The sequence below is a fragment of the Convolutriloba macropyga genome, chromosome 4 (genome assembly GCF_964194025.1).
Source record: "Convolutriloba macropyga chromosome 4, txConMacr16.3, whole genome shotgun sequence".
Taxonomy (NCBI): Eukaryota; Metazoa; Xenacoelomorpha; order Acoela; family Convolutidae; genus Convolutriloba; species Convolutriloba macropyga.
Window position 1 is genome coordinate 2730441 of NC_134471.1, and position 22998 is coordinate 2753438.

Below are 22998 nucleotides of genomic sequence, written 5' to 3' on the forward strand. Positions count from 1 at the left end.
GCCAAAAAACATCGTTAAAATTAATATAGCAGTTAAAGGTTACGTAAGTCACCAAGAACCGTATATCACCATAAAAGTACAAAACGCCTATAAAAACCATTGAAAACTGATAATGCAGCCTAAGGGAACCATTTCGGAATCAGAAAATGAGTTTATCAGAAAAACTGCTTGAAAATTGCCGAAGGCGGCAAAAACGATAGCTCGCCCCTTCTCTCTCCCATAAAGGTGGCATGAACAAAGAACTACTAGCACTTATCTCTGCTCTTCAATTTATTCAGCAGGTTGGTCTAAACACTGTTTTTTACTTTAAAATACTTCCAGTTTTACACTCTCAAAAAAGAGGAAAACATCCGGAATACTCTTGAACAGACTCGCAGTCGATATCCATAAAGGCTCCAGCCAACAACTAACTAAAAAACGCAGCCTTGTGCTTATTTACACTGATTAATTTGAAACAAAGGAGGAAAAGTAACATGAGAAAAAACAACAGCCAAAATTGATAAAATCTGGTAAAATACCTGCAAAAATGTCCACCAGTTTTCACTCAAAGACTATTATTTCAAAGCACCATGTGGTACAATTAAAATTTAATAGATATACAACTACATGACGGATAAACCAAAAAAGTACCAAATGAAAACCGAGGAAAGGGAAAAGATATGAAGGAAAAACAAAAATAACTTTTAAAAAATGGCTGAGTAACTAAATAATGCTTCAGCTTGATGAGTCAGACAGCCAAAACCCTCAAGAGACAATAAGCAAAACAAAAAGCAATAGAAAAATCTGATAGAAATTAAAAATTAATTATTTATTTCAGTGACAACAGCCCTGTCTTACAAGCGTCAACCAGTTGTAGCACCTATAGTAGAGCTCTATATTCAAGGCTGCAAAAGATAAACTGCTGCAAAATCTACAAAGTAGAAGAGGCAAAAAATTGTTCCTGGATTTTTACAAAAATGTAACTAAAATTACTCTGTACGAGAAACCACCCCCAAATTCTATAAAAACAATGGATACACAACTGTTAGAAAAGGATTTATAAAAAATTACAAAATGACAAAAATTGAGTTAAAAATGTATCTCTTAGTATTATATTTGCTCCAGGAGGACAAAAATGCATTCAAACGTGCATATAATAGTTGATATGATTAAGAAGAATGACTATGACTGAAGAAATTAAAACTTAAATAGAAAAACAGCCTTAAAGCAAACCGTACGTGATCAAACCAAATTAGCTCCTTCAAATTTTAACGGAAAAAAATCAACTAATTAATGAAAAAAAACAAAAGATATGAAGGAAAACCAAAAAATTAAAACAAAATTTGATGAGAAACTAAATAATTCTTCAGCTTGATGAGTCAAACATCCAAAACCCACAAGAGACAATAAGCAAGTTAAAAAGCAATAAAGAAAAATCTGATAGAAATTACAAATTTGTATTATTTATTTCATTGACAATCTCCCTGTCTTACATTCAACTGTCAACTAGTTGCAGCACCTATAGCAGAGCTCTATATTAGAGAAAAACTGCTGCAAAATGCACAAAGCAGAAGAGGCAAAAAAATTGCAGAACAGAAAAAATGTAACCAAACACTTAACGGAAACAGCACTTGATCAAAACAAATTCACTCACTTCAAATTTTAATGAGAAAAAAAATCAACTAGTTAATGAAAAAAAATACAATAATGGTCAAATAATCCATGCGGACCAGGAATCAAAAAACAATTCGCAGATCGCCAGAAACTAGCCTCCATAGCTTCGTAGATACACACTCTCATTTATAAAATAACTGGCAAATTGGCGCAGAAAATCCGTAATAGCTTCGAAGTCACAAAGACATTAAGAACAGAAAGGGAAATTTTATTGATTGCTGACATGCTATTTTTTGATTAAGAATCTGTATAGTAGTTGCTGCTTCCATAAGTTGTTCTCTGATAACAATCAATTAGAGTGACTCGCACAGACCATCTCATCTCCTTGAATTAATTTAACAAAAAATCATTTTGAAATTCAGAAGTCAATTTTGAGCGTGAGGTAAGTCACATGTGATCAAATACTTAATCACGCGAATGAACAAAGCAACTCACTACAATAAGAAAGGAAATGACGAGTCACGCACTCATTAGAGTCGAAATTGCATGACGAATGAATAAAAAGCTGATTTTAATTGATCGTGACGTCATATGGTCGGAACAAAATCGTGACGGAAAGAAACCAAGAGAAGGCCAATAATAGCACACTCGAAGCTCCTCATGACTAACAAAAAATATGTGGATACTTCTGGTGTTAAAGTAAAGAACGTAACCCACAGATTGCCGAAATAGCAGCGAAAGAGAGTTCAAGTTCCGTACAATAAATCGAAACACAAACGGAATTGATGGAGTTGTTGTTATTTTGAAAAATCAAAATTATTTGAAACAAAAAATGCTCAAGCAAAAATGAGAAAGCCCGAATAGGCTCAGAAACCTGTCTAGATAAAAAAAAATTAAAAACTGCAAAAAAACATAGTTGGCAGATTGCCAGAAAATAGCCGCAATAGCTTCGTAGATCTGCAGTCTCAAAAAACAGTAAAAAGACAGACCAAAAAAATGTCTTTTCATTGAAGGCTGAGATGTTATATTTTAACTAAAAATCTGTATAAGTTTTTGCTGCCTTTATTAGCTGCTCTCAAATAACCTTCATTTAGAGTGACACACACACACACACACACATTTGACCTTATCTCTTTGAATTAAAGTAAATAAAAGTCAATTTCAAAGTGAGGAAGTCATTTTTGAGAGTGAGGTAAGTCAAGTGTGACCGAAAATTTAATCATGCGAATGAACAAAAAACTCGCTCCAATTAGAGCGAAAAATGACGTCAAGTTGAAATTACATGAAGGAATGAAAAAAAAGCAGATTGGAAGTGGTTGTGACGTAATATGGTCGTAACAAAAATCGCGATGACGAAATAAAAAAACATAGCAGGACAAGTCCTGACGTACAATTCAAAGAATTTTCATTGACTAAACAGAAAACTAGAACTAAAACGCAGTATGAATGGATTGGGAAAACCATTTGGAAAAAAATTCAATCCAAAAAATTGAAAAAACAGTAAAAATCAAAGTGAAATTGCCGCATGTGAACAAAAAACCACTAGCGAGAACGCGAATTTTTGTTCAAACACCGTTTTCTCACTCTACTTTAAAGTTAGAGCGAAACAATTTCACGCCACAAAACCACTCGCCTTTTTGCTCCACTTCCTGTTTCGGCGTGACCAAAATCAATACTCCAATTTGACTTCAAAAATCATGAAAATGTGTGAACTGATTTAAAAAAGAGAGCGCCCCAATACAATTCAAATTCTTTGAATTGTAAAACAACCAAGAGAAGGCCAATAATAGCCCCAGTTATCGCTGTGCGGCTATTAAACAACATAGCCGGTAGATTGCCGGAATAGCTGCGAAACAACAGGACTGCGTGCCGTATAATAGATAGAAACAGACACAGATCTAAATTAAAAAAATCGACGCAGCTCAAAAAACTAGGTAAAAAACATTCAGCGATAAATTAATAAAACTTGTTGAAGTTCATTCCGAAGAAGCCCTTCTATTAGGGACCTTCACTGCACGTATGAGTTCCTTTAACCTTAAACTAATTGAAATTAAACCTAAGTTTTAAAGTGCAAAAGTCATTTCATTGAGTGAGGAAAGTCACGTGTGATCAAAATCCAACCATGCAAAATACTTTTGCAACAGAGAAGGCAAAATGAAGTCACGCACGCAGACGCCGTTAGTGAGCGGAATAAGTCATTCAGAAAATTTGACATTTTCAGCTTTGCTGTGTGAACAAATGTAAAACGAAAAAGAGCGTCAGAAGACGAAACAAAAAACATAGCAAGACAAGTCCTGATGTACAATTCAAAGAACTTTCATTGATTAAACAGAAAAATTAGACCTAGAATGGACTATGAGTGAATTGAGAAAACCTTTGTAAAAAAATCAGATCAAAAAATAAAAAACATGTGAACAAAAAAACCACTAGCGCGAAATGAAACTTTAATTCAAACAAAAAACTAGGCCTAAAATGAGCTGTGAATGGATTGGGAAAACCAATTAGAAAAAAAATCCGATCCAAAAAATCGAAAAAAACAGTAAAATTCAGAGTGAAATTGCCGCATGTGAACAAAAAACCACTACCGAGAAACCGAATTTTTGTTCAAACACCGTTTTCTCACTCTACTTTAAAATTAGAGCGAAAAAAAATTCACGCCGCAAAACCACTCGCTTTTTCGCTCCATTTCCTGTTTCGGCGTGACCAAAATCACTACTCCAATTTGACTTCAAAAATCATGAAAATGTGTGAACAGATCTTAAAAAAAAACATAGCCGGAAGAATTCCGGAAACGACTCGAAGTGAAAATCCATTTAAACACCATCCAACTACTCATCAAACAAAACGTGCCTTCACTAATTTATGATTATCTTGAAACAAAGTCATGAAACGAAAAAGTAAAAACAATAAAATCAAATCTGTTAAAATATGATAAAAAATCTGATCAAATTTTGTTCTAAATTGAGATCCCGAAAAAACAATCTCTGCCAAAATAACTTCATCAAAACAACTAGTACTTACAAAAACTACTACTGTGAATTTTGAAAATATACTTTAGGCTAAATTATGAAAAAAAAGCTCTTAAAAACAACTTTCACTGAAAAAACTGGAAAAAATTACTAAATGTCAAAAAACATACATCCAAAGAAAAATTACCTTCAGCCAATAGGGTATCCAGATGCACGCAAAACAATAGGAAAGTCATAATAGGCTAAAAACGGAAAAAAAAGAAAAACTGCAAAAAATTAAGAAAAAAGTTCCAATTTTCGCCATTTTTTTGTCATATTTCTCAACAAAGAAATAATTCTTAACCACAAAACTGTAACCAGTTGTTATCATAAAATTGCTCACGTAGAAAAGGTTTCTTCAATGCCCATTTGAGCCAGTAAAAAACCCGCAAATACAAATCAGCAAAATACATTAAAAACATCCGAATTATCAAAAAATTCATATTTATTTCCAGAAACCTTCAAACCACTACCGAAAGGAGCCTAAAATTAAAACAAAATCAAAACCAAATCTCTTAACCAAAATAAAACATACCCGGCAGATTGCCGGAAAATAGCCGCCGTTGATTCCAATAAGAATGATTGGGATTGAACGAATAGAAGATAATAAAAAAAAAAAGATTTTTGTACAAAAAAATTTTTTAAGTCCGATTTCTTTTGATGGCATTTCGTAGTTGAACATAACGTACTTCTGTTTCTTAGAGAGAGGCTACAGGGGCTACTATCAACACGAATAAGCATAAGATATGGTAACTAAGACTTATAGGAACGACGTTCAAGTACCGGGCATCTAAAAATGGGCTTTATGGGTTTATCCCGTTTCTATTTCTGACTTTGATTTTTTATACTGACTCTCTTCATTTTGAATTGCTTTGCTGAGCAGATGCCGTTTAAAAGGACTTTGAGCAGAATGACAGAAGAGTGAAACTAGCCTAGAGAAGTCAAAAAGATTTCACGCAAAATGTCGAAAAAGCGGTAAAATGGTAAAGCGAAAAAAAGTTCGACGAAGTAAATAAAAAATAGGAGCGCAATAATAGCCGGCTGAGAAGCCGAGGGCGGCTATCAATGAAAAAAAAATGCTTTGAAAGTCCGCACGTGAACAAAAAAATTTCGCTCGCTTAGAGAAACTTTTTCACACATCAATTTCTCGCTCTCTCAAAAACAGCGGTATGAACAAAGACCACTCTCTTTTCGCTCCACTCTTCATTTTGTTCAGCAACAAAATCACTCCAAATTTTTTCAAGTGTTTAATTTGCTGCTTCAAAAATCACTCCAAAAAATTGATTTAAAAAAGGACTTCTCCAATACTCCTCTTCGAGTCGTAAAAAAGACAGCGCCCCAATACAATTCAAATTCTTTGAATTGTAAAAAAACCAAGAGCACCGCAATATAGCTCCGCTCAGCTTACAGCTTCGCAGCTATAAAAAAATGAGTGTCCGACGACGAAACAAAAGAAATACCAAGATCACCGCAATATATCTGCGCTCAGCATGCAGCCTCATTGACCTAAACACAAATTTTCTCCTGCGGCATATAATTTTCCTTCTATCACAGTTCACGAATTAGCCGAAATTGTGCTTTAATCAACAAGGAGGTCCAAAAGAAGATCTTACTCCCTGAACATATCGTCTCACCTGGGGCAGCAGGTGCCGGATGTTTGCCTCCCCCAGAAGCGGAAGAGCTGGACACAGATTTACTTCTACTGGTGGTTGTGTGATAGGGTTGTTGCACTTGCACTTCTGTTGACAGATCTGAGAAATCCGAGTTGTAGCTATCATCATCTGCAGTCCCCACTAAACACAAAAAGATAGAAATGATATTTTGTTGACTATATAATTGCCTAGGCTCTAAACAATGATTTTCATCAATCTGCCCAGGTACGCAATAAGTGATCCAGCGTGTCTATAGTTGCAATTGCATTATATAGAACAAAAAAAAACAAAAATTTTGTTCAAGGCAATGTCATAATTAAAGAGCCGAATAATAGTTACACAGTTCATTATCAAAAAAATAATTGACTGGAGCAGAGTGAAACACGACAAATTTGGACGTTTTTCTGATTTTGGTTGTCGCAGTAAACTGCAAACTATAACAATTTTATAATTACCAATTTCCATTACGAAAAAATTTGCTAACACTGAACAAAAAAAGGTGAAACGTAGCAAATTTCTTAAAAAAAACTACTCTCCGATTAATTTTCTGACCAAAAGCATCATCATGGCTTTGCTTCTGACTGGAGCAAACAACACTGCTCTGAAAAAAAACACCACTAACAATACCAGACTTGTGTTGCTGAAAAGCAGACAGCCTTTGAAACCATTGATCACAATATTCTACTCAGAGATATACTGGAAACCATGAAAACCAGTAAAACAGCTGGTATTTACAACTGGCTCAAGTAGATGCTAAAGTTTTAAGCGAAAACACATCGGATTGTGTGACACACTGTTTTTCTTTTGAATCATCCGGTCGTATATTCCTTAGTAATAAGGTACGAACGGATGTCCCAAGAAAAAACGAACACGTGCCACACAATGCGGTGTCTTTTCTTTTACATGAGTAAATAAACATTAACCCATATTCCACGAATTCTACCCAAACCAGATGTCATCTACGAGAAAGGCCCAAAAACTTAGTGGAGAAATACAACCTCAGCCAAACCTTATCTATTGAAAGAGTGCCCGAAACTTTCAAAACCCAAAGTTATCAGCCGAGATAAGAAAATGTACTTTGTTTATTTACTGGAACTGGAGCGTCGAATTTGCCTCATTCTTCCCAATCAATAAATTTCTTTCGCCACTGATTTTGATCCATAACATCCGATCACAGACAAATTATACGAAAAAGTTGACACAAGCAGAAAATTTGTGCCTTCATTAAGAAAAGATTCGTCGGTGATGTCTACAGAATAAATTGAAAAAACGCCCAAAAAATCTATGAACTGAGAGGAAACTGCTTCGTAAGAGTTAAATCGAGATAAAACAGTTAAACAAAGATATGAATTAAAAGAGCGAAATTCACATCAATTAAACGTTTTTATTAAAAAAGATTAACAATAAGATTACACAATTTTGGCAAAATAGAACTCAGGCCGCCAAAAATAGCTACGAGAGTTGCTGAAGATATCGACGTCACAGAGAAAATCATAAAAAGTAAAATGATATTTCTTATCAATTTTCACTCCACAGCAACTTTTATATTAGGGATGTTCCTTAAACAAAATATGATTTAGGCCTGAAAACAATTTTATTTATATTTAACAGCAGAAGTCATTTTGGCGAGTAAGGTGATCAAAATCGAATCACGCACAAGACTTTTTCAACTGTTCTATGTGAACAAAATGGAAAATGTTCGATGGAAAAGGGAAAAAACATAGCCCTGAATAATAATTCCGAAAAGCGAAACAAGACCACAGAAACTGAGTTCTCAAGTTTTTATGAATCACCAGCTTATGTCAGCTCAAAAAATGAGTTCTTTCAAAATCAGAATCAAAAGAATTGGCTTTAAAAATCGCTACCTATCAACCTCGTTACAGGCTTTGCTTTTGATAGTCAACACAGACCGACCGTACACACACGACAAAAAAGATATCTGAACGAAAATCTGAAGATGATAGAAAGTCAATGCATCTCATAAAAACGCATATTGGGTTCATATTGCCTTTAGATCGTTAATGGCACACAAAATCTTTAAGGAGAAACAACGAAGACACAGAATTTGGCGAATACTACAAAATTTTTTCAAAAACCGAACTCTATTAATGTTTTCGAGAACACAAGTCTTCAAAGTAACGAAAACACGTAACTACAAAATACGAAATAAATATAAAAACTACAAATATAATTAAATATATCACAAGCATTAATCATTGAAACATGCTCGGCAGCTTGCTGGAAAATAGCTGCCATTGATTCCCATAACACCGATTGGGATTGAAGGAACACAAAAACAAGAAAAAAAATATATTGTTGTAAAAAACAGTTATAAAGTGCAAACTAATTCGATTCGCTTTCGTAGTTGAATTGAACACATCCCCGTTTCTTAATGAAAGGACAAAAAGGGCTAGTATAAATTTCAAAAAGCATTAGAGATTTTAATTAAGACTTATAAGAATAAAGTTCAAGTAGCGGATATCTAAAACTGGGCTTTATTGGTTTATCCCGTTTCTAGTTTTGATTTCGTTTTTGATACTAATTATGTTCAATTTATATTGTTTTGCTGAGAAAATGTTGTTTAAAAGCATTTTGAGCCACATGAGCAACGAATAAAATTAGCCTAGAGAAGTCAAAATGATTTCATGCAAAATATCGAAAAAGCGGCAAAATGAGGTAAAGCGAAAGAAATTTTTATTCGACGAAAAAGTGAAAAACATAGGAAAAGTCCTGAACTACAATAAAAAAAAACTGAATGAAAAACTTAGAACTACTATATCTGACCAGCAGATCAATTAAACAATGCCGCCCAAAAAGGCAAAGAGCCTCAAAATTGGAAAACTAAAATAATGAATAAACTGAACAAAATACTATCATTGCTATATCTCTTAAAGCATTTACACTGAAGGTCAAATTTGATCGACTAATATATACGGATTAACCCTTGCAAAAGCCTTGAAAAGAGTTAATTGGCAATTAAAAATGGAAAAAATTCGAGAAACATGACAAACTTTTAAAAACTGAAAATTGCAAAATTTATTCAAAATTTCAAAAATTCGCAATATTAATATGTTTAAAACCATTTTTTTTCTCTCGAATCTGTCCCGTAAATCGTCTGCAAAATCTTAAGGAAATGTTGATAAATTTCTAGATATGAATATCTTCAGAACAATTTCAATTGTCTTCAAAAACTAACCAGTAAACTAATTTCAAGCCTAATAAAAGTTTCACTGGCCCATTTTGAGAAAATTTGCACCATTTTGGGCTCAAAAACTAGAAAAAGAGCGTTTGACATTGAATTAAGGCCGCCTTCTCAGCAGCTGCATCACTCTAAGCATTTGACAAAATACTAAAACCATCTAAGCGCCTCTAATGAAACCTGATGCCGGCTGAGCTTTACATGCTCATCCCGTTTTGAATGTCATGGAAAAAGGTGTGAAAACATCCTACAAAAAAGGAAAAGACAGAGCACAAATACAATCAAAATTCATTGGATTGTAAAAATAGGAGAGCTATAATAGCCAGCGGAGATGCTACGGGCGCCCATTAACAAGAGAAAAGAGAAACAAAGATGGCCAAACACCACCTAATAACTGTTGAAAACAAATGATGTCAAGATCATTGATACCGATAGCTATTAACTCTCAAAAAATAAATCAATTATCAAAGAACTCAACTCTCATCAGAGAGCACTGATATTAAACGAGAGCAATCAAATCAGACAAGAGAACAAAAACGATAAACAACTGTTATGTTTTCTTTAGTCTGAGACAACGACTGAGTTTATTTTGTTGTGTATTCTTATATAAGCTTGTATGCTCGTTAAATAATAGCTTACAAAGGTGTGGTTTAAACCCGCAATTACGATCAAAGTTAAGTGTGGCACGATGAACCTCATGTATGATAATAAAGGAAAAGAATTGGCATTGAAAGTCATGAAAAATCAGAGTTAGAGATATGACTTTTACAGCGATTATGAATATGAACTCAATAAATTTGAACTTTATAACAAGAGGAAAGATTGGGGGGCTAAACGGTTACGGACCGTTTACACTCCGGAAAGCAAAAACAAAACTTAGCAAATAAATTCATCAGAAAGGAACAAAATAATTGACATCAGAAATTCAAATTTACTGCTTCAAAAGTCTCCGCTTGAGTGAGTTTTACGCATCGGTTTGACATGATTGAAAGAGTACTCATTCACCCTCCGCGGCCAACGAAGAAGAAGAATCATCCTCAGTTTCAAACACTTTACCCAATCTCACTGCGGGACGTTGCACTATGCCAGTGCTGGTATTGATGTCGAAACTTCTTGCTACTCCATCTCTACTCACATGTGCTTTGACGATCCGACCAATGGGCCAAATTCCTCGGGGTGTAAAATCTTTGTAGAGCCAAACAACATCGTCTTCCTTGAGCTCAGCGTTGGCTTGCTGCCATTTTGTCCGTCTGTTAAGTTCCGGTACAAACTCTTTGAGAAGACGAGACCAATAGTGGTCCAACAGGGTCTGTGACTCCTTGAAGTCTCTAATTGAAAACCTGATTCTGTTGTTTGCCAGAGGTTTTAAGCAGAAGTGGCGTCTTCTCATCAGGAAAAGCGTCGGTGTTAATGGTTCCTCGTCAATCAAAGTGCTCCCAACATTCGTCAGTGGGCGTGAATTAAGAATTCCTTCCGCCTCCGCTGCGACTGTATGGAAGACTGAAAGGTTTAGTCGGCGGCTTCCGAGGACAACAAGTAGGCTTCGTTTAGCCGACTGGATAAGTCGTTCCCAAACCCCTCCGAAGTGCGGTGCCAGAGTTGGATTGAACGTCCACTGGATGTTGTTGCGCCAGTTAGAGACGCATGTAGTTGTTGTCTGGTTTGTAGTTTTCCTAAAAATTGAGTTTCATTGCCTGGATAGCTCCAACAAAGTTTTTTCCGTTGTCCGAAACAACGACATCAGGGTATCCTCGTCTGGATACAAAACGTCGAATAGCCATTAGTAGACAGTCAGTGGAGAGGTCCTCACAAACTTCCACGTGTACTGCTCGTGTGACCAAGCATGTAAACATGCAGACATAATTGAGTTCTGTCTGGGTTCTGGATTTTTCAACTTGAAAAGGACCGAACATAACCATTCCAGTATTCACAAATGGGTAGAGTTTGGAGTGCTCCGGAAAGCGAAAATTTGGTAGAGGAGCCATTTTTTGGTGTGACATTGTCTGCTCGCCAGCGTCTGCAGATGAAGCAGTACTTCCCTAAAGTTCTTAGAGCTCTGCGAATTCCAACTATCATGAACGTTGCTTGGATATGTGCCCGAACATGTTCAATTCCATGATGCCCGCAGTCGTGATGTGCTTTCTCGATAAGCAGTTTGGCAACTCTGCACTTGCTGTGGAGTATCACCGGATGTTTGCTCTGAAAAAGCAATCCAGATTTTTGAATTCGTCCCTCAACCCTAAGGAGTCCGTCGATATCCAGAAAGGGTGTATATGGTAATAGTTTGTCCTTCTTGTCTAGGGGTAGTCCACTTTGAAGTCGAGAAACTGTGTCCTTGAAGTGTGTGGACTGAGATATCCTCAAGAGAAAGTTTCGAGCCTTGTTTTTGTCAGCCGCGAAGTCGTCCAAGTCGCAAGGTACGTCGCGTTTGATCGACCTCGTCAGTACGCGTACTGCTCGAAACACTGTCCTAATTGTGCCAAGGAGTCTAGGCCAGTTTGAAAATCTGTTTGGATCTACCAACGGTTTTTCACTGGTCTTGTCATCAACTTGAGTGGCGTATGTTTGAGCTGTTTTGTCACCAGAGAATGTCCACTCGCTCTCAGGTTTGATCAAGAAAGAAGGTGCCGTTATCCACAATTTTTGAAGATCGCACGGAGCTAGACCTCTGGTACCATGATCAGCTGGTTTCATTTTTCCTGGTACGTGTCGCTAGTCGTCCTTGTTTGAGTTCTCAGCAATTTTGTTGAGCCTATTTGCGATGTACATCTACTGTCGATCCTTTGATTTGATCCAGCTGAGTACTGCTGTGCTGTCGGTCCAAAATTTTTTGCTCTTCACATCTATTGTTATCTCGGTCTCACAGAAGCCTGCTATTTCTGCTCCCAATGTAGCTGCTTCGAGCTCCAACTTGAGAATGCTCAACGTTTGATTGGTGCCACCTTGGATTTGCTGATGACGTAGCGGGTAGCCATTGAGCCGTCAGCTGAGATTGTCCTCAGGTACACCACTGCTGATACTGCTGAAAGTGAAGCGTCTGTGAAGGTGTGCAACTCGTGAGTTCCATCGACGTTGGGAACTAGACATCTGGGGATTTGAATTGGAGGCATATTCTTGAAGTCTTCCATCCATTGCTGAATTTTGTGGTAATGTTCCTCTGATATTAGCTGGTGCCAATTGTGTCCTTGTTTGATTACTTTTTGCAAGATGCTTCTCAGTCGAATTGCAAAAGGCGAGATTATCCCAATGGGATCAAACAAAGAAGCAGCCATTGAGAGAAGCTTTCTCTGTGTGATATTCTCTGTTTCATAGCTCAGTTTGGGTTTCGCAAAAAAGAAGTTGATCGGATTCAGGGTTCAATGTTTGGCCAAGTATCCTTTGCAACTTTAGAACTCCAATTCTGTCTTCCTCAGTAATCTTTTCCAGCACAGCAGGGTTATTGGTGAGAAACTTGGTGAGGTTGAATCCCCCTGTTTTGAGAAGATGTTTCAGCTCAGTCGCTGTATTTGCTGCCTCTTCCTCTGTTGAGAATGTTTGAATGAAGTCATCCATTGATTCAAATATTTTTTGGATGTTCTTGTCTGTTATCGTTGGCGCACTTTTGCAGTACAAAAATTGCGCAGGCAGGAGAACAAGTTGCTCCAAAAATGAGTCGTTGGTATTTGGATGTCCTCTCATCATTGTCGCTCCACAAAAAACGGAGAGCATCCTGGTCTTCTCTGATTCTAACTTGCATGAACATAGCCTCTATGTCTGCTGTTACTACAACCTCGTACTGACGAAACCGTAGAAGCAGTCCGTGTAGATTGCACAAAAGGTCCGGTCCCGTTAGAAGTGCATCGTTCAAAGAATCCCCTTTGTATTTTGAGGCTGCATTTGTCACTCGTCTTATCTTGTCTGGTTTTTGCTTGTTGATGACGGGATGATGCGAGAGATATCAAATGTTCTTTGCATCCTGCTTCGTAACAGCTGCTATGTATCCCTTATCCATATCATCAAAGATAATGGTCATATATCTCTGTTTCAGTTGGTTGTCTCTCTCTAATCGCTTCTGCAGGGCGTGCCACTGAACCCTTGCCATGAAGTAGTTGTTGGGCAGTGTGACGTTTTATCGCCAAGGGAGTCCAATCTCATATCTTTCCCCGTTGTGATGTGTGGTCTCTGCCAAAGTCTTTAGTGCCTTCTGGTCCTCTTCATTGTGTCCCTTTGTAGAACCCTGACTAAAGTTGACACCTTCAAAGGTCCAAAAAAGATGTAGAAGGTTTTCGTCCAGGTCGTCACTACCTCGCTTGAGATGGTTGAAAAGAGTGATGTTGTGGTTGCTGCTTCCTTTTTGTTTGGTTGAAAGTACTCTTGTGACACAGGGCCTGCCAAAGTCCATCCTAACAATGTGTTGAATCCGTAGGGTGTTCCTTGTAGTGAAGTGTCTTGGAACAGTAGCCAGAAAAGCATCAGCTCCTATGAGTATTCCAATTTTGTTGTCACGAATTTGTGGGAAATTGATTTCTGCCAGATGATCATGGTCTCTACAAAGTCTATTCAACATTTCTGCGGTGACAGTTGGCATCTGGAACTGCTCGATGGAGGTTGCGTACACAGGAAGACTTGTCACCGGTTTTGAGCTGCGAAGTGAACCAATTCCAACCATGATATCAGCTGTTGTCACTGTGTGCTCCCCATGTAGCGAAGCTAGAGGTAGTTCTATATCTTTGGGAACTCAAATTCGAAGAGCATCAGCATTGTTTTTGTGATCTGTGTATTATCACTGTCCAAAAGTGCATGAGTCTCTATGTTGAAGTCTTTATAGAAGAGCGTGACTGGTGTTGCCTGTAGTTGAATAAAAGCTCTGACCCACGTGGTTTCCCGATTTCTGCTGCAAGTGTGGTTTTGCACCCGTGGAAGTTTTGATGAATCATCATTCAGCTCATTGCTGGTCACTGATTGAAAGTGGGTGTTACTTCTTTCATTAGATTGCTGAGGATTGCTGTGCTGCTGATTGGCAGTTTGGTGCGAGCTGTTGTTTCCATAGATTGGATTACGAGGGTTGAAATTATTTTGATTGTATCCCCTTCTGTTATTGGTATTTGGCGTGTTACTGATTGTCGACGAAAGCTGAGGCGTTGTATGGCTGAAGTTTCTATCGTAGTTTGACTGCACTGCGTTGTTCCTAGATTGAAATCCCCCTCTACTCGGAATCACTTCTCTGCGAAGTCCTGAAGTCGTCTCGATGGAGAATTGAATGATGAAACCCATTGCATCTGTCTACAAGACATCGAATTTTTGATTTACAGAATCCACTCTCATGTCTCTTCAAGCAATTGGCACACAAGTTGTGATGCCTCACCAATTGCTGACGGTCAGCTACAGATTTGCTCAGGTATTCTTTGCAGCGACCAAGGTTGTGATCCCCAGAGTATAGTTGACAATTTAAGCTGGCTTGAAAAATTATGTTGGAGTGTTTCTGGCCTTGGGTAAGCCGTTCCACCCAGTCTGTTCTTTGTGGTCTTTGTGGAGAGACGTCCTTGCAAGCCTCTGCATATGTGCTTATCCAATCTGCAAAATCAGCCAAATTGGGTTGCTCTATTCTCATGCTCCTTACGTGTAGAGGCAACTTTAACTACCGCAGAAGCCCTTAGGTCCGATTCAAAATGGTGAAGTCGAAAGGTCTCTATCAAACATCCGAGGAAGGAGGCAGAACTTACAAAGCTGCTGGGATCATCCATTCTGGTCTTAGGCCGTTGTTCAAGCTGTCTGAGGTACGCACTCACAAAATGCTGCGGCTTTCCAAACTTTCTGATAAGTTCCTGAAGTGCCTCCTCATAGAAGTCTCCGTTGTAAGAGTAACCACAGATGAAGTCTTTTGCTTTGTGAGTTACCGATTTTTGCAAGTATGTCATTTTCTGAACAGTTGAAAGAGCTGGATTGTCGTGAATGATTGACTTGAAAAAGCTGTACCATTGATGCCACATCAAAGGATCGCCTGAGAAATGGTCAAGACTAATCTTTGGTAGACCGAACGCATTCATCATCACTTGATGATTGGTCCACTCAGCATTGTGGGGTCGTTGTGGGAACTTTTGCTCAGAAAACTGCTGTGGCATGAAATTTAAGTGACGATTAATCTCTCCGTTGGGGGCGTTCATCATTTTGTTTGTCTCTGGGAATGAGTCATCCATTTGACTACCGAACAAATGACGTGCCTGTTGCTGATCACGTGGATAGATATTGTCTGCAAACGGTTGAGTGAAATTGTCAGGCATTGCTCGAGGTTGAAATCCAGGTGTTGTACCGGAATTCCAGTACACAGTGTCCGATGGTTGATCGCTTGAATATTGAGGGTAGCAAAAACTTGATTTGGAACATTCACATCCAAAATCGGGCAACTCTGAACCTGTTTCGCATCTTCACTGAGGCTGCGATGCTCCTGTTTCTCACTGTTCTCTTTTGGTTTCTGTTGCTGAGCGTTGTATTTTGCTACACTTGCTCTCTCTTTTTGAAGATCACGATGACTGTTTTTGGACGGTACACCATCATGGTTATCAGAACTGAACACCTCATCCCAGCTCTCAGCGTTTTCACCTGCATCTTGCATTGGCGTGTTACGTCTCATTCCGCTTGGTTGTTTACGTCTGGTTCCTGAAACAACAACCTTGTTCCGTAGTTCGTTGGGTTCTTCCGAGGAGGTGTCGGAAGAGATGAACTTTTGATGGTTTGACCCATGAAGCAATCTGATTTTTTGTTTGATTCTCAGCCATTTGCAATTTCTCCGTGCAGATTCTTCAGCAACAGTGTCGAACTCTTCTTGTGTCAACTGTTGTTCTATGAGCTCGTTATACATCCGATCAAGCTCCGCTTTTTGCAGTCGAAGTTCGGCAACAAACTCTTGGAGGTCTGCTACTGCTTCTGTTTGTTGCATTTGTTCGTCGAGTAGGTATTGTGCTGCTTCCCACTCAATGACTTTGAATTTCAAGAGCTGCATGAGTTCAGCATTGGAGGTTGACTTTGTTTTGGTTTTGCTTGACATGGCTTTGGCTTGTCTCATTGGTTAATGGTTTATGATGGCACGATGAACTTCACAAAAAAAATATTGCACTATGAGTGTTATGAGTCACTTCACTTATAGTTAGCACTTAAAATGTTGTTAGAACCCTTACTAATCGTTTTTTTTTTGTATCTAAAACAACTTGAATGCCAACTATGTTGCTGTTGTGGACAGCTAACAATGGTTTGGTTGTCTTATGTTTTACCAAATCTTGCTTGAATGCTGTTTATTAAAGTATTTTATGAGCGCTTTGCGTAGTGGAGAGGGTTTTGTCTGATCACGGTTGCAGAGAAACACCGTAACCTGGGGAGGACAGTGTTTTACCTTTTAGAAAATTTTGTGCCTAGAAACAAAAACTTTTGCACTTGCGTGTCAGCAGGTGCAAAACTGTATATCAGAATCAGCTAGAGTATCTGTTTGAATGTAAGAAGGGCTTCATCAAACCCTGAATATTAATGCTTTTTCGCTAGACTTAGGGTCAGAGAGTTTTAGCTGAACTAGAACGTGCTATAATCTAAGAAAGATCAGGCGTTGCTACCTATGTATATGTTTGACTCTCCCCGTCGTAAGCCTATGCGTTGGTTCGAAAGAGAACCCGCAGCCTCACCCGCTCAGGCCCCAGTCAATCTTATTAGCAAATGTGGGACCTCTAGCCGCATGGACTAGAGAACTGCATTGAGCGGATTGCATAATAATGTTCGGAGTGCAATGAACGATGCAGGGGGAAGTTCATCGAACTGTAACTTACTTAGAAAGCCTGACAGCCTATAAATTTGAAGTGCTAAAAATATCAGATGGAAAAATCTATAGCAGGTTTAATTCAGCTAGGTTGTGGGATTTTTAAAGTTTTAGTGAAAAACTACAAGGCAGAAATTTTAAGTTGTCTCTGTATTGTGAGTCGATGGTTCGGTTTTAAAACCTAGGATGCGCCAAAATTTGTTATATTTTCTTTAGTCTCATCCGCTTTCAGAGACAACGACTGATTTTCAAGAGTTTATTTTGCTGTGTATTCTTCTATATGCTTGTATGCTTGTTAAATAATAGCTTACAAAGGTGTGGTTTATACCCGCATTTACGATCGAAGTTAAGTGTGGCACGATGAAACTCATGTATGATAATGAATGAAAAGGTTTGGCATTGAAAGTCATGAAAAATCAAAGTTAGAGATATGACTTTTACAGCGATTATGAATATGAACTCAATAAATTTGAACTAAATAACAAGGGGAAGGATTGGGGGCTAAACGGTTACGGACCGTTTACAGCAACCAACAAACAGCAAAATCTATCAAACCAAAAATTTAGAAAAACACCAATTTCTCACGCCAATTATAAAGTAGTTTGAAATAAATTAACGCCTTAGAACAACTCGCTTTTCGGTCTTTTTACTGAGTCCGAGTGACTAATACTACCATTCCAATTTGACTTCCCATTGACATCAAAAATTGGAAAACGTGTCAACAGATCTGAAACAATGACAGCGCCCCAATACAATCCTATCTTTTTGATTTTAAGAGAGCTGCAAACTAATAGTCCCTTTCTTAATCCTGTCTCCTTTCGTCCTTAGTGGTATATATTTATCAATAGCTAAAGAAACTTAACACAAAAAGTAACTAAAAGGAACCCTTCTAGAACCCCCTTTTCTTCGGTCCTTCGAGCCAAACGGAAACAGGAAAATTTCAAAACTTTCTAGATAAAAATTGGTCTTTTTTGACATTTCAACACTTTGGCGCTATATTTCCACGGTTCGCTATAACGATTTAGACACAATGCAAAAAAATTCGCTAATAATTAATATCACGAAAAATTGGCAAAGTTTGAGTTTCAACAGAAATTACTAGCAAACACATGTAGCTAACATACCTGACTGGTTCGAACAGCTGTGAGTGTCGAGAGAGTTTGACACGAGAATCGCTCTCTGCAACACATTCAGCCAATCCTCCTGTTCACTCTCGCTGTCAGCTGCCACTTGCAACACCTGTCCAGCACAACAATCAATTGGCGCGTAATTTTCTTAACGTAGATGTATTAATATGATTCAAGAGTTTGAACAAGAATTGTAGTCACGTATTGGTATAATTTCACAAAAAATTGGTATATATATATATACTTCATTGTTTAGAGAACTCACTGCTGACGGTAACAAAAGGAAAAGTGAATTCCATGAAACAAAAAGTTTTATATTTTACCTGTTTGTTCACAAAATGGAGTTCTATCACATGTTTTCCACTACTGCTGCTGCCGGCACTACTGTAACCAGATGAGAATCCAAGCGAGCTAGTCTTCGATGATGGCAGCTGAAATCAACAACTTTAGCTGGTACTTGTCCGACTCTCTCGCTTCTGTTTCATTGAATACATTTAATCATTTGTTCATTAATCACTTCTTAACATAGCCCCCGCCCAAGAAATAAAAGCGCTAAAAACACAGAACTTTCCCAAAATTATGTTATTAATAGATGTTATAGTAATACATAGATATTAACATTGCTATTGTCATAACAATTATTTAACATTATGATTGGCAAACCTTAATCATTGAAACCAAAAGTACACCAATTGATAGTGCCGTAGAACTGTTATATCAAGTCGTTCATGAAAAAGTCTTTAAGACCATGATATTTGTACTCCAGAAACGTATTTGATACCAAATTATGAATAATGACAGATCTCTTTCAAGTAGAATTTAGAAGTGGGTATTTTTAATCCCCTGTCATTCCAAAAAGTATCCTTTCCATTTTCCATTACAAGTCTAATATATGTTGTCAGTCTGTAACCATACTACAGTTTAACTGGAAAGATATTGTTCACCAGCTTTAAGTTAGTTCATGACTCGTGTTCAATAAAATGAAAGCATGCCTTTACTGCCCAACTTATGGAAAAAGTAAAATAGCTCCGTATTTAACATGACATAAAGCTAGTACATTAAGTAATATAATCTTTAAACAAAAAGTTAGAAGATTCGTAGGATTAAATTTTGATCTAATTCTTTGAGCCAGCATTGAAAGTACAAGATCAATATGTGACTCACATTTTGTTGTCTAATATAAACACAAAAACTTGACCTTTTTTCTTCATTTCCTTCACTTGGTTATCTATTTATACTTTGCTTATGCGAATGCTTCCAAACCAAAAAGTATGGACTGCAAATGGTCAGAAAACATTTTAAAGAGAGGAATTTAAAAGAAATAAGTAAAGAGTGAAGTTAAATAAGTAATAAGTAACCTTATTTTAGAAAACAAGTTCACATGCAGAAATAATAATTTCAAAGGCAGAAATTAAATATCTCAGTGTTTACATTGACAAAGAGCTTAAATATCAAAGACTGATTAAAACTGTTTCGTCAAAAACGGCCCAGGGCATTAAATGCATTGATGCCCTCAGGAGAATAATTCCGACTGTATACAAAAAATCATTCTGAACGCTCTTGTTCGCAGTCAAGTTCAATATTCTCCTGTTCTACTTGCAACCATCTATCAAAATCTCATAACATTGGAAAAGCAACTGAATTGGGCAATTAAAGCTTGTTTTCATAGAAAAAAGCTTGTTCAGCCACCGGTCTTAAAATCAATCTCGGTATACTACCTATTTCACTAATTTTTGAATGCCGGGCTGCCACATACTGTCATCACATCATGAAAACAATAAACCATCTTTCTCAAGCTCAGCTTTGTACTTACCAACAGCAAGATTTTACATACACGAGCGAACTCAAAAAATTTTTACCAAAACAATTTCAAAAAGCAGTATGCACGAAGAGATATTACCAAGAGATGAATTCTGCAGCACAATTCTCTACCAAGACATTTTCTACTAAAGTCGTACAGTCGTGGAAAAAAGGATCATAAAGAGTTTTATCTTAACGAATATAAGAAGGACCCCAACAAAGCCCAATACGGTTCAATCACTTGGGAACATTTATAAGTTCAATTAACTTCATTCTTTATTGTATTGAATTTTTGATACTGCTCTCCCTCCACCCGAATAACAGTTATTTCTCAATTGATACTTTTGCTATAACTGAACTTTTACAGGTACTATGAGGAAGACAGTGTTCCTTTTTTACGAAACCAAACAATTCCGAAATCCATCTACAATCGAAAGACTACTTCTGTCAATATATTTGCCAATGCTTAGTATGACGATGTCATCTGTATATAACACTAAATGGCATTTCGATTGCATACCCAACACATATCGTTAAGGTAAATAAAGGTTGAAGAGTACTGGTCCATGCACCGCCACTTGTGTTACTATTGAAGAGGTAGCTAATGATCGAGTGCTTTTGCTAAAAACTGTTCAAACAATTTTCTGGAGTTGACATCATCCCTAAAAGTTTCCGTTAAAAAAAGCGCATCTATTGCCAAAAAATCAGGTCTCAGGTCTGGTTTCAGGTCTCAAAATGGGTTTCAGGTCTGGTGTTTCTAGACTAGCTCAGTTGATCAATTTTTAAAGCAACGTTTGGAAAATTATGCGAAAAACTGGTGTTAATGAGATAGGCATGGATTTCGGCGGGTATTTCGCGTCACAAGAAGTAATATTTTCACACTGCTAGAAAAATTCTGTCCGTTTAAGCTTTCTTCGAACAGAAGTGTTATTCCTTCCGACGGTGAGATGGGGATATTTTAGGATTTAATATAGTAAAATAATAAAGCACTCTTGCCATGATATGCATCTAAAAGCATACAGACCTTAAGACTTAGGATCGGGTTGTTATGTTACTGTTTCTCCTTTTCTGTGATGACAACTACCGAAAAAAATCTAAGAGAAGAAAGTTTTCGCGTGAGGTCATATCTATAAGATTAGATTTTGAACTTACGTTAAAAACAAGTTAATACCGGGACGCTCAAACGCCCATGCAAAAAAAAATCCTGCTCAATTTTTCTTTAAATTGATGTGGGACAGTAGAAATTGTTGATTACCTTTATCATTTCGACGTTGTTGTTGTTTAGCTCGTTTGCTTCAAAAGTATAGGCCAGTGGAAAAGTTAGTTTTGTTGTTCCTGACAAACTTAGTCCTAGGCCTAGGGCTAATTTATTTCGATAGCCTGCGAAACTAGTCTTTCAATCATTTTACGGAATTCATCCAGGTCGTCGTTATATTACAAACATAGGGGCCAATTGATTTCATCTAGAGTTGTTAACTTTATCTATCTTGTAGTAATTTGCTGCATATGATTTTTGTAGAACTTTTTTATTTCAGAATTTTTTTTCACATAAAAAAGCCGGAAAGGTAATGCTTCGAATCTGTGGGTTTTGTGTTGCACAGTTTTTTATTGAATTGTCCGCAATGATAGCCCGTAAGTGTGTTTTTGCTCTTTGATAGATGGGAAACAGGCAGGCTCAATTTTTTCTAAATACTCAATTCATATGGATGCAAAATTATTTTCAGGAAATTTTATCTTTTGTTTGTCTGAGTAATCGATGCTATAAGCAGCCATCAGAATTATATCTTTGTTTTCAGTAACTGATATATCACAACTTTCGGTAAAGTTTTCCAAGAATTGATTTCCTAAATTATTTTGATAAGAGAGGTCTATATGTTATATGCCCAAAAAGTTGGGGGAGGGGCAATAATGAGTAATAATAATGTGATGCACCCAAATTAGCCCGTTATAGAACAAAATAAACTCTTGTGCCATCTCTATTTTTACCAGGTCGTGGCTACTTGTCTCAACAGCTGGTGTTATCTCCAATACATTACTTATTATGTTGACGTCGAGGTACCAAAACATAGAACTTTCACCAAATCTGATTGTTTCAGAAATTGAAAACAAAAACTTTAGGCGTTCAATTAAACTAAATTCGGCATAACCTATATGCCCAAAAAATTGGGGGAGGGGCAATAATGAGTAATAATAATGTGATGCACCCAAATTAGCCCGTTATAGAACAAAATAAACTCTTGTGCCATCTCTATTTTTACCAGGTCGTGGCTACTTGTCTCAACAGCTGGTGTTATCTCCACTACATAACTTATTATATTGACGTCGAGGTACCAAAACATAGAACTTTCACCAAATCTGATTGTTTCAGAAATTGAAAACAAAAACTTTAGGCGTTCAATTAAACTAAATTTGGCATAACCTAATTCTAGATTATATATTTTGCCCCATCTCGCCAAGCCTCAGCGGCCTGTGGGACTTGATACAAATCTATATAAATCTGTCACAACCGAACGTGAGATCAGTTTCCCCTGAAAATACACATTTTTTAATTTAAACGCGATTTCAGGGCAAGTTTACGTTCATATGCGTATCCTATTTTTAAACATCAAGAATTTGTTAAACAATCAGTCTACTGGAAAGCAATCTTAACATTTTCTCAATTCTGATTAGCCAGCAGTGAGATTTCTATATTTTGTACGTCAGCCATTTTCACTAGCGCCACTTACTAAAATACCCTGCAGATTGCCGGAAAATAGCCGCCGTTGATTCCAATAAGCATGATTGGGATTGAAAGAATAGCAGATATTGAAAAAAAAAGATTTTTGTACAAAAACATTTT

At 37.2% G+C, this 22998-nt stretch overlaps 1 protein-coding gene across 4 annotated transcripts in view; it reads right to left on the reverse strand.

The window, feature by feature from the left end:
• Positions 1-22998, reverse strand: part of LOC142337411 (dedicator of cytokinesis protein 11-like) — a 320003-nt gene that overhangs the window by 157993 nt on the left and 139012 nt on the right. The window contains exons 7-9 of one of the 4 annotated variants that reach the window (XM_075386593.1): positions 18683-18790; positions 18357-18471; positions 6236-6394 (exon numbers count right to left, since the gene is read on the reverse strand). The exons of the other annotated variants lie outside the window; for them this stretch is intronic. Coding sequence (XP_075242708.1) covers positions 6236-6394; positions 18357-18471; positions 18683-18790 — 382 coding nt within the window. The remainder of the gene's footprint in view (positions 1-6235; positions 6395-18356; positions 18472-18682; positions 18791-22998) is intronic. 4 annotated transcript variants of the gene reach the window in all.